The sequence below is a fragment of the Cyrtonyx montezumae genome, unplaced genomic scaffold, assembly GCF_038088225.1.
Source record: "Cyrtonyx montezumae isolate F1298 unplaced genomic scaffold, pur_monq_1.0 scaffold_10, whole genome shotgun sequence".
NCBI lineage: Eukaryota > Metazoa > Chordata > Aves > Galliformes > Odontophoridae > Cyrtonyx > Cyrtonyx montezumae.
In genome coordinates, this window is record NW_027071826.1 from 37,253,664 (window position 1) to 37,266,651 (window position 12,988).

General features: G+C 37.6%; 1 protein-coding gene across 1 annotated transcript in view; it reads right to left on the bottom strand.

Moving 5' to 3' along the window:
- TTC17 (tetratricopeptide repeat domain 17) overlaps positions 1-12,988 on the bottom strand; it is a 48,627-nt gene that overhangs the window by 25,695 nt on the left and 9,944 nt on the right. Inside the window, exons 2-14 of the mRNA XM_065754968.1 lie at positions 11,755-11,844; positions 9,871-10,040; positions 8,849-8,960; positions 7,656-7,787; positions 6,908-7,017; positions 6,491-6,635; positions 5,974-6,113; positions 5,578-5,738; positions 4,841-4,953; positions 3,723-3,863; positions 3,218-3,333; positions 2,544-2,718; positions 1,971-2,048 (exon numbers count right to left, since the gene is read on the bottom strand). Of these exons, the coding sequence (XP_065611040.1) occupies positions 1,971-2,048; positions 2,544-2,718; positions 3,218-3,333; positions 3,723-3,863; positions 4,841-4,953; positions 5,578-5,738; positions 5,974-6,113; positions 6,491-6,635; positions 6,908-7,017; positions 7,656-7,787; positions 8,849-8,960; positions 9,871-10,040; positions 11,755-11,844 (1,683 nt within the window). The remainder of the gene's footprint in view (positions 1-1,970; positions 2,049-2,543; positions 2,719-3,217; positions 3,334-3,722; positions 3,864-4,840; positions 4,954-5,577; positions 5,739-5,973; positions 6,114-6,490; positions 6,636-6,907; positions 7,018-7,655; positions 7,788-8,848; positions 8,961-9,870; positions 10,041-11,754; positions 11,845-12,988) is intronic.

Genomic DNA, 12,988 nt, shown 5'->3' on the forward strand with positions numbered 1-12,988 from the left:
GGTAAGAACAAAAACTCACCCTTGCATACTGTGTAACTAGGCATACATTACACTTCGCTTTGCTCACAGCTTGAGTTTTATCAGGGCAGAGAAGTTAGTATGCAGCTTACAGTCTGCACTGTAATTTAGTAGGACCTGCTGCTCACACACTTTACTTGTACAACCATCTTACAACATGACCACAAAATCCCTTAAAACACGCAACTGATAATGGTTAGTTTGCTTCATGAAAAACATTTCTCAGCCACTTTGGAGTTTCAAAATTACATCAACATGGGTCTGTGTAAAGATGTTACCAATTGGAAAGTCAGGCACGTTCCAACCACTAGTTAGATGTGCTTCCAGGTCCTACATCCTATATTGAGATGTTTTATTTAAGGTTTCAGAGTTGCTTTTTATTAAATTTAGTTATCTTTGCATGTTTTATGAATAGATATCAACATGGCATGCATGGGATGCTGTTTAAAGATTAAAAAAAACAGCAAGTGACAAGTGAAGGCATGTGGAATAACAGACAGTGTCAAAATACACCTTGAATTCTTTCTCTTCTTTGACCTATAACAGAGGAAACAAACATTCATCCTAGAGGAGAAACGGCAAAATTTTAAAATCCTGTCAAGTAGACAGATTCAGATAGAGAAAATAGAATGCTTTAGTTACTGCTCCTTTTTTTAAATTATTATTATTTTTAAAATATTTTCTTTATTACCACTTACACGTGTTGAAAAAGTTAAGTGACAGAAGAGCTCTTCCTGTGGTTCAAGATGCACAGGAAGATATCAACAGGATACGTTACCTTTTCTCATGAGGTACCTTACATAATAATACGTAATTGTAAGATTACCTGGCATCTTTATTTTGCAATGCACATATATAACATAACTTGCATGTTATTCAATCCTTGCTGAACTACTTTCCATACACAGGTCTTAACGTCCTCTAACTTAATCCCAAGCAATTCACTAGCATTTTGTCTTTCTCAGTACAAAGATGCCAGCTGAGGCATGCCTTCTCTGGAGAAAGTTTATCATTAACAGAATAGGCATGACATAGCACTATATATATATATATATATATATATAGTGTATAATGTATATATATATATATATATATACACACAGTTTCTATATCAGCATAAAAATGATCAAGTTCAGACTTCCACCATGAAGGCAACCAAATAATACAGTTAGAAACAAAATATCAATGCTCTGCAACAGTTAAGAGATTAGACATACACAGGAATGCTCTGAACACCATAGTAACAGAAATCAACTCCTATTGCTAATTTTTCTTCTTCTGGAAAACAAATGCACATAGTAAATGCTACTGATTTTACACTCAAACAATACATACATACACTGCCTTGACAAAACTTATAGAAGAAAGTTAATTTGAGAAATTTCAGCTTGACATGTCAAAAAGAGCCAACCTCTATCTCAGAGCTTCCTGTCAACTGAATTGTGATGATTCTCAAAGGCCCCACGCAAGATGGAGGTGGCATTCTGCAGTGTTATACAGATGTATATTCTCTGCCCCAGAGTGCTAATTATCCTGACAGAAGATTGACAGTGGGTTGGTTGCCTTTGGAGTACAGGTTGGGGGACTTGTGAGGAGGAGGAAGAGCAAAAGGCAGACATGCTGGGAGAGATGGAATTAGGTGCAAGCTGCTTTGCTGTTTTGTTCATCTAAACAAATGCCTGCCAGGATGAGCTAATGCACTGATGCTGAATGTCCTGAAGTCACAGAAAGAATAAGTAACCACAGGACTGTGTGGTATACACTGAGCTAAAGGAAACAGCTGTATCTCTATATGTTTGGGCTTCTCTTACAAACCTGAATTTTCAAGTTAGCTTCCTCTCATACACAGGCATGGCAAATCTTTACTTCTAAAACAAATCTGTTTTTTAATAATAGAAAGAAGCTTCAAATATGAATTCCTCATTTATCTTGTGCTACAAATTTTTACTTACCTTTTTCATGGCATGATCAAGAAATGCTTCCATCTTCTCCTGTGTAATAGCTTGACTGTTGATTCGAGAATGCAAGATCTGGACAGAGTGATTTTGTTTTTAAAAGTGAAATTCTACAGAACGTAGCTACATAGGTCATAGTTTAATATTCTAAACCAATCATTATATATTCACATCACTTAAGCAGCCAAGCTTCAAAAAACAATATGAAGGAGTACTCTTGCCTGAAAGTTACCAGTGTGGAAGAATAAGAATGATACTGGAAATCCCAAGAAGATGAATCATATCAAGTAACTCTTACAAGTTTCAAAATAAAGTAGTAATTTTAAATAAATCAATTTTCTTATTTTAAGTGCCTTTGGTCAGCATTTAAGATAGATCAGACAATACAGAGTGACAAGATCTCCCTTCCACCAGCACCATTAGAAAGCACACAATTCCACATTTCCAAAAAAGGGAAACAAGCAAGCTATCTTTTAAATATTCAGGATATCAACCATTTCTATTAAGACTTCTAACGCAAAAAGGAGAAAAAATTAAAACAGACAAGAAGCAATGAGATGTGACTCTTACTTGTCTTGCTTGATCATCCGGCATCTTCATTTTCAAATCCAGATTACTGTCTAGTTCTTTGACAAGTAGGTAGAGAGATTCATTGTTACGAGCATCAGTAATAGAAGAACAGTCTGGAGCTTGGGTGTCTTCATGTCCAACAGCTTCTCTTGGGATATTTAGGATTGACTGGACTCTAGCAATAAAGGGATCAAAGATGAATCAATAGCTTCCCAACCACCACTGTAATGCTAAGTGAATAGAATGTTATGAAATTACCATGACCCTGAAAGTAGCTATTGCAGCACAGACATTTTTATTCCGCCTTATTTAATAGTAAACACTGTTGGCTATTCCACAGCTAAGCTGTTTTTCTACCTTTGTCCCAAAGGAATAATCCACGTTCATACCTGCACTTAAATCCTCTTTCTTTTAGTAATACTGTAGATGTTTCATGTATTCGCCTTGTACTGAAAAAGTCAAGGAACAATCACCATGAAATTGGGTCTGTTACAGTTACAGAAATAACAGTAAAGGAAAAAAATCACTCCTTCACTGGGATGGCCAGAGGAAAAGATCTGAATGTACTTTGTGCTGTTGAACATGAATTGTATCCACCCTATCCAGAAAGAAAATGCTCACTAAGTGTAAAAAATTAAAAATGAGAAATATTTTAAAATAAAATCAACACTTGCCTGAGACCCCTATTTTCTGGGGGCAAGAAATAAGTTGGCAGCTCTTCTGGATCAGGAATTTTGGGGAAAGATTTCATACATTCTGAACGCTGAGGCCAAAGAAGATGCTGTTTGTCCTAAAGGGAAAAGGAATTCTTTTTCATTGTTTTCTCAACATTTTTAATATTTCAATAAACACGCTAGTAAGAACACAGAGAATAATTTGGAGAAACAAAAGAGTAGACACCTTTAAAACTATTATTTTCCAATTTTTTCCAGAACAGCAGCTTGGTTTTCTAGCTGTACTGCTTTACTTGCAGTAGACTTCTTCTATGGCAGCTGAGAACAACCCTGTCTGTGCTGCTGCAGAGTTTCAAATGACTGGGAAGTGGTTCACAGAAACTACAGAGATGTTCAGTATGTTTAAAGAAGTGCTAAGAAGTTTCACACAAACAAGGATAGGATGCACACTTTTGTAACTCCTCTCCGAAGGAGCAAAAGAGAAGAACCTATTCTGTTCACTCACTCTATTGGATTCTACACTCCACACTGAAACGATGGAACGAGCAACAGGGGAAGACTGCAAGGATAGGCTGTGGCCACTTTGGTTTGCATGAAGATCGAAATTCAGAGATGTCATACTTGAAGTTGAAGAGTCTTCACCAAACTAGAAATAAAACAGAATTCCGTGAGTGAGATGCTGCATTAGTGGGTTAACTACTCTACTATCCAAGTAGTTACACTTTTCTAATTAGCTGAAATTTGAGGAAAAAAAATAAATAGAAATTTAAACTTCTTGATCCATTTACACCACAGAAAAATACTTACGTTGTTGAAAGTCTACAAAAATACAGCTTAAAATGATAAAAAAATGCTAAAAGATATTAAGCAAACATTTCTAACAGATTATAAACAAAATCTATGCATCTCCACCATGTATCTTGATAATTCACATAATGTATCCATAAAGATAACTGATTAAAGAAATATAAAACACACTGTAGCTATATACACTTCGAGCTATATATTGGAATACTGTTTCCACTAAGCAGTAGTGCTCATTCCACCTCCCAGATATACATTTGAAAAGAAAATTTAATCCTTAGGAATCTTTGCCTCTTTCCTGCCATCTTTGAAGGAATGTTAAATTCTATACTCCTGCTAGCATGCCTGAATGCAGTATATTTGAATGAGAGAAGACTGTAATTCCTCAAGTGAAGAATCTTCGCTCTTCCTACAAAGAACCAGCCAGCTGTTCTATACAGGTTAAAAATAAAAAGAAGTGGCTCAAATCTCCCAGAAAATGAAGACTTTAGAAAAAAAATTAAATATACATAACTATTAAAAAAAAAGTGATTAAGTAAAACGATGCCTTACTTAAAAACTTTACATCTCTATAACCTACTGTCAATCCCAACTTGTGCTACTAGCAAACAAGCATTAAATACTTCAAATTCTAGAAAGGGAACTAAGCCACTTCCCACTGTGACTAACAAATCCCAAAGGTACCTTTCTCCTTTGACAAGCTTCAAAAAACCTGAAATCCAACCAACCCAATGACTCCACAACTCAAAACCTCCACTCTTTTGCTAATGGGGAAAATGGGACACAATTTAAAGCAGCAGTATCAATTCACTGACAAACCTGAACATATTCCACATTTTCAAAAATGTCTCCACGGTGATAGCGTACAGGCTGGTCCCACTGGCAGTGCAAGCTGTGCTGCTGGTTGCTCAGTCTACAAATCTGATGGTTCCCTGTGTAGCACAAAGCATGTTATTCTACAGACTAAGTGAGGAGATGAGAAGCGTACAGTAAAGAAAAGCCCCACTCCCTCTCAAACCTTTAAATTTTTCTTTTAAAAGATAAATTTCCTGATGAGTGGATTAAAGACTCAAAAAACACCTATTTTGAGAACATGCCAGAATCACCAGTTTCAATAAGCAAAACAGAACAGCCACTCAAGGCCACCAAAATATTCAAAGTTAAATCCTGGCATTAACATTAAGGGAGCTATAAGAAAAGCAGAGGGCAGACTCTTAGCAGAGTCTTCGTGATAGGACAAACCGAAATGGTTTCAAACTAAAAGAGGGGAGAGATTTACATCAGATGTAAGGAAGAAGTTCTCTAGAGTAAGGGTGGTGAGGCACTGGAACATGCTGCCAAAAGAGGAGGCGGAAGCTCCATCCCTGAAGCCATCCAAAGTCAGGCTGGACAGGGCTCTGAGCACCCTCATATAACTGCAGGTGTCCTTGCTCATTGCAGGCGAGTTGGACTAGACAGCCTTTAAAGGACCCTTCCAACTCAACAGATTCTATAATTTATCTGAATATATGCAATTCTGCATTGCTATAATAAGTGTGAACTCTGAAAAGTTGTACCTAATTGAGCTTCTTTCGCCATTTGAGTCTCATGAATTATGTTCCTCAGGATTTGTTCCTCCTGGATGAGCTTGTATTTGTCTAAAACGTCTTGCTGCCTAAGGTAATGGTCATGCTGCTTCTGATATTCCTTCAATTCATTTAAGGTTCGCTGAAGTGATCTTGAAAATTGGACAGTAGAAAAGATTTACTTTGAATGCTTTTTAAAATAACAGCTTTTCCCATAATATTGTACATTTTCAGCCTTGTTCTGGGTTGCTTAAAGTAATAACTTTATCATGCAGCCTAAGAAATTTAAAAAGTAAATCACAATTATTCTACTTGAAATGTAAAGAATTGCTACAGCAGAACAAATTGAGACTGTATGCATTTCCACTAGCATGGTGCTTTAGTTACCTATGCTGAGCTTCCAGTTTTTGCTCTAATTTTTGCTGACACAGTACAGCATGCTTCCTTTTCACAGCTTGCTCAAACCCTGGCTTGGCCTGTAGAGCATGATCATAACACAGGACTGAGTGGTTGTACTCCCCGAGCATCTAAAGAATGATGGAGAGACAAAGAGAGAATGAGCTATTACTCTGTAATATTTTATCAATTTTCTCAATTTTTAAATAAGTCATCAACTCAAAATGTAATCTACAGTAACGAGTGGCCTGTCTGCAGAAATTGAAGCCTATGCATGTTAAAGTGAGGCTGTGGGAAAATTTCCCTTGAATGTATTATGAAGTGCAAATAAAAACCTTTGGTAAAGACAGACTTCTGGATGAAATTATTTAAACAAAAACTTAAACATCAAACGTGTGATGCGTGTGAAACAAAAGACACACTGTAAAAGACTAAAGCATTACAAGGAAAGCCAGAAAGATTAAATACTGTTTTTCTGCAGATGTTGAAAAGTAAAGATAATATTTACTGCGTATATATTTCCCAAAGTGTAATAGCTGGTAAAGAAGTCACTGTAATCCAGAGCTGCGTGGACCACAATAGCTGCATCCGCAGAGAAGTGAGCTCGGTGCAGAATATTTGCCAAATTTACCAATGCAATATCTTTATTTTGCCTAATTAAGAAATAAAAAAGAACAAAAGAAAAAAGCCATTTAAAGGTCAGACTTGGTAAGAATTGTGCACAGGGACACACTCATTCTTCAGTTGCACACTAAATAGGGATTTTGTAAATTAACAACCAAAGATCAAGTGTCTAAACTGTACATAAGCCTAAGAGCAAGCAAGAGAGTTTATTTCTTTTATTCTTAAAAATCTGTTTAACAATTGGGATAACTAAAAAAGCAATCTGAAAAAAAAAAAAATTATCTTCACCAGCAATTCTCACCTTGAAGAAAAATGAAGGGCACGCATGGCACATTCTACTACTTGGTATGGTTCATTCTTTATTCGCCAGTAAAAAGAAGCCATATTATAAAGTACCCAGGAAGAAGAGTTCTGCAGTAAAGAGAAACACATGAACTGTACTAACTACTAAGATGAACTAAAAGGTTATTCATGGCTTTAATTAATATGGGATGGAAAACTGAGCATTAATCTGCTCTAAGTTGTCCTCTTCCTCTGGAAAGCTGGCAGTTGGCAACCCCTGTGAATAGGATGAGTGAATTGGCACACAGATGTACGAAAGAAACCAAACTCCTGCATTTCACACTGGGGAAAATCCAAAATGAAACAAGCAGTGGAGGAAGTTTAAGCACCGGCAGCTACACTCTGAGTTGAAACAGAGTTCCCATGTCTTGCAGGAAGGCATGTAAAAAAAGCATGTGTGATCTTTGAGTACCTGCATTTTTGTTAATAAGCTCTTCACAGAGCAACAAATACAACTCTCTAGGCCACAAAAGTAGAAGAGTTATTAAAGATGACAGTATCTGTTTACTGGCTTTGCTAATGCTATCTCCTGCCTCTTTATACCTTGCAGAAAATGTTTTTACTCTACCTTTTGTAACTGAAACATAAAACCAGAATATATGTGAAAGGCCAGTCCTGGATGTGACTGCATGTACCAGGCATATCTAATCTTCTGAGTACTTTCCAGCACTCTTTTTCAACATGCCCATAAGTTTACAGCTTCATACCTTCATTAGCCCGTCATAAATACGATGACCTATTTCTTCTATACTTCTTCCCAGCCTCCGTGATAAGTATGTGAAGATTGGATCTTCTTTAGGTAACAAGGGTGCAGACAGATTAACTCTTTCTTGGACACCCTAAAAGAAAGATTGAAGGCAGGAATTCAGTTTCTTTAAAATTTGAGAAATATGCACAAGAACATGACTTCCAGGAAGATTTCCAGTTCTACTATTTCACATTCCTGTCACCCATTCATATCAAGATCTCTGTGACTTCACAGGATAGCATCACATTTGCCAGATGAATAACTTGTATTATTATTATTGATAGAACAGTTGATCAGTTGTTAGTATCAATTCTTTCAAAGTAGCCTTTACTTGATGGATGCTTGAGGATAAGCTATTGATTTCACTAGTCACCCCTAAAGCACTTAACTCAAGTTTGTTAGGTTGCACACTATAGAATTGCCCTCTTTTCTCCTCTTTCTTGTTTTCCGAATAGAAGAAATCCAGAACAAGGGACAGAACCAGAAACTTCCATTCCCATTTTCTTCATTGGAAAATATGAGTAGATGAAAAATTATTTTATTACGTCTCAAAAGTAAATGAGATGAGTGCTAAAGCTAGGTCAGCATTAGAAAATCTGCTCATACAACTTTGTTGATTAAAGCAACTTTTGTATAACACTTCAGCTCATTCTAAAGCAGATGAACTTTGTATTAGCAAAGGGCAATTATCTCATTCCCTGGATTAGAGCTTGGCATTCAGATATCAGAGCGACAGTCAACTAACGTTATGAAATGTTGACAATCACGCAAACAATTTTCTGACCCTGAATCCTCATACAGCTTAATGACCCTGCTCAGCACTCTCCAATTTGCAAAAAGATAGAAACATTTAAACATACGCACAAAAAACCTGCTGTTTTACTGATGAAACATGTCATGAAAACAAAATCCTAAAAACGCTATCTTAAACAAGACAAGTAGAAACAAAAGACAAATGTGTATCCGACAGAAGCATTCTCCTGTAGTCAGGCACTTCAATCACAGTAAAACCGTGGTTCTAAAGAAGACCAAGACAGTCCTCAAAAACCACATTACCTTCCAACCTTGACTCACAGCTGCTCCTAGGACTTTACTGTTTCTCGTCCAGATAGGGGAAGAAACAAAATAGCACATTTCCATTTGCTCACTTACCCGTAAGTGCTGAAAAGCATGAATGCTGTATGGAAGATCGAGAACTTTTGTACAATCAGGCTGCTGCAGGTCTGGAGGCACTGGAGACTTTGTGTCTATATAGTCTTCAGGGCTGAGGACAGAGCAGAACACAACAGGGTGGACTTCAGATCAAGATACTGTTACAGTTTAAGAGATACAACATTTTAGTTGACAGACACAGTATTCTGATTTCACCTGTTACAAAAACTCTGCGCTGCCCCACATTACAGCGCTTCTGATGCCTCTCCACATTTCCGATCCCAAGATGCCAACACAACAGGATAAATAAATAAATAGCTATCTGCTTCAGAGAAGACATCGACATTTGGACAGCCTCCAAAATGCATCACTATCTATCAACCCAGTGTATCACTGGTAAATTAATGAGGGTTGGTGGTATGATTCATGATTTATACGCCAGGCAAATGACCGTGCAGGCAGACTCAGACGAACATAACCTGCACTCCCTCCTCCCCTGCAAACCAAACTTCACAATCAAACAAGAACAAAAAAGGTAGTTGCAGGTCCAGATGAAGGGATGTGAGGACAAAATCTATCTTTCCCACCTCAAGTTCAAAAAATCAGAAGTACAAAATCAAAACAGTCAGCTCTGAAGAAAAATAACAAACAAAGCTGCACGTCAGACTGCCCACACAGCCTCTATTTGCTAAAGACATGGGATAAAATTTCAACATCTTGATCTTCCATACAAATTTAAGACTGTTCCCACTACAAGAAGCACACCTAGCTCAAAAAATCCCCTACTCAAGCAAATGTAACCCCCTTTTTTCATGATGCACTTCAGTTTAGTTCACATCTGCACATATCACTACAGGAGTTACACTGACTGGGAGTCTGGGAAAAGAAACCAGAAGTCTCCAGTAATGGTAAAGCACACGGAGACAGTAGCTCCCTTTTAAAACTGATGGTACTTCTTAATTGCAGGAAGAGATTTTTTTTTCCATTTAGTACAGATCTTAAAATACAAAACACCTTATTACCGGATGTCTTTGCTCTCTAAGGTGATGTACGTGCCATCGTACAGATCTAGGTCCCCCAGAGGCACCTTTGCTTTAATGCAGTCCGGATCCTCTTTATTATGCCTTTGTTCCAGCCCTGTGTCTCTGTCCTCGTTTTCCTCTATATGAATCTTTTGAGCAACTAATTGTTTCTGCAGGAAACAGAAAAAGGAAAATAAAAAATGCGTATTGACGAAAGCAAACTGTATAGTAGTGAACAAGTGAACAATTCAGCCTTTTCCTTGAAGTCAATTTGAAGAAAGTGTAAAAAGCTCCAGCTTAGATAGAAAATGAGTACTTAATTCACTACAAGAGAAACAATACAACTTGAACAGGCCTTTATTTTTCCTGCTGCACCTAAAAAAAAGGCAAATAGCATTTCAAATTCATCATTGCCCATTCAGAGCAGTGGTAAACGGGACATCAATTTTGTCATTTTTGAACCCTCTTCTTACACTTCAAAACCTCACAAGATTAGTATCAGGGAATGCAAACAAAACGAACTCTTAACTACTCAGCATGCAAAGTATAACTGAGGCAACAGGCCAAAAATAATAGCAGAGAATACTTTCTGTATATCAGCTTATGGTGTGCCCCTGGAGCTGCCCTTCAGTCTAGAAAGCCTATTCCAATGAGTAGTGGAGGGACTCATCATCTGCCTAGGACACTATGCTGTGTTTAATTCTCACCTAGGTCTGCAAAATAAAAATCTGTTAAATATCAGAAGAATTTGCTTGTGTTATACACAAAGGAATTTTGCATTTTCAATTAAAGCCATATATATTTGCTAACACACTATCATGCATTAATCAACATAGGTACAGTAATGGAATCTTGTGCAACATCTTAAAATAAATCACTTTTTGCTGAAAGTAATTTGTACACCAAAAATGGTACATGAGTCATTTACAAATCTGCAACCCATGTCCTGAACAGCCTACAATTATTTTTATATCCATAGTAAAAATGTCCAATGACACAAAAATGAGTGTAATTCAATAAGAAAGACTGGCTGAAAGTAGTCTCATATGTGGCAGTCCAGCTTTTTTTTTTTTTTCCTTCCTATATCCCTGTCCTATTTGCCTGAGATTATCTATGGAACTCATTTAACTTCTTATTTAGCTAGTTACACTCATCTGACAAAACCAAAGTTGGCACAAGAGGAATGAATGCGTGGCCAAAAGAAAGTCTGAGACCTATTAGCTTTAGGTATTTAAGCTTTAGTTTCCGTGAGAGTTAACGGTTTAAAGTTCATTGAAGGCCTTTTCAGAAGAGTGTTTTCAAATTCCACTTCTACAATTATCAGCCAGCAGTTCTGTGACATGCACGTGACAGAGCACAGCTCACTCAGAGAAGCTGTGGAGTCTCTTCCTTGGATGCCACCTGGGCACCCTCCTCTGGTCAGCCCTGGGTTGGACTAGATGGACCCTCAAGTCTCTGTCAACCTCATCCATTATGAGGCTCTGTAATAAAGGGGCTTTATATAAAACAGTGGTGACTTGCTCTTTCATACATCCTAGACAGATCAGTGAAAATGGTCGGACCAACGCAGAGAGGTGTACAGGGAAATTCACAGCCTACTGTCTATGTACTCTCAGTAGCTGCTATAACAAACCTAAGAAAACACTTGAATAAAAAGTTCTGGAATACAGTAGCAGCAACAAAATCATGTAGAAAGATGCAGATGCAACTGAGGACAATGACAAGTTCAACAAATCTGAGCCACAAAAATCCTAAAATCTGAAGAATCCTTTATCCATCTGTTGGAGTTATACTAATATTCACTTTCATTCCTTGTCTAAATCCATCACTAACACCATTACAAAAACAATCTTAAAAATGCTAGCAGTTAATGTTATGCCTTACCTCCAGTTCTTTGAGGTAGTTAACTGTTGTTTCTTGTCTCATTAGTATTACCAAGTCATGTGGGTTCCTCAAGTTCATTGGTGAATCCACCTGCAAGACAATTCAACAGTCTGAGTAAGACGTTCTCCAAAGAGTGATTTTTAAAAGATAGGAAGTTGTGCTCATTCAGCTGCAGTTTGTCACTTCAGAGGTTTTTTTTGCTCACTTAGCATTCACAATACGCCTGGATTCTTAAGCCATACGTTCAGCAGCATTGTGATTTGAAAATTCAATGCAATCTATGCTTTAAATAAATCTATTCTAGCTTACTCAGGTGCACAGATTCTAAGCACAAGAGGCAAGAGAAGTCCTCACACAATAACATCACTATGAGTACTTACTGCTGAAGTACTAGGTACCCTTAAACAGCAATCGCAAAAATCTATTTTCTCTTACAGCTTTAAAATTCCTCCATCAAGTCCTTCAATAGGCACAAAGTACTTCAGATTCAAGTCAACTCCTCTGCACAACCAATTTAGCACGCTGGCCTAGCACTGAGTCTTTCAAGGATCTATTGCATTCAGGATTAAGGAGCAAATGAACAAAATCAAAAGGTAATCAGACAAAGATTGAAAACTCTATTAGAAAAGACCGTGCCACAGCTTCCACAGCTATGCACAGGAACTGGCAGCTCAATAAAGTGTGACATTATGGATCAGTCACAGACAAGAGCGGTTCTTATGCTGACTTTAACTGGTCCCTAAATGACTTCAGTAAGATACAGCTCTTCATTCCGCAGCTGAAATATCCCATCCCAGTCCTCCTGCCAAGCCAGTTGTGCTGCCTGACTGGCTGGGGGAAAGTCCCAGCAGCAGAAAAGACACTCTGTGGGCTTTCAGTCCCACTTCCTCCATTCTGTTACTACAGTGACAGTCCCTTGTATCACCTGTGGAGCTCATTAGTTCAACAGGACATCATCTACTCTTGGCTGCTTTATCTGAACTAGTAAATTAAAATTAGCTTAAGGAAGATCAAACAAATGTGAACAAAAGGAAATGGATGGGAACATGTAATGACAGGGTCAGAAGAAGGCAGTTGAGGACAGCAAGAATTCCAATTTTGAACATGTTTTTGAATGTTGATGAGTTCATCTCATGGAACTGCACCTCAGGCTGTTAAGGCAGATGATCTACAGAAAGATATCTGTGGGTCTGCTCAGCTTTCATTCAAGCTTTCAGAAAATGGAACCAGCTAC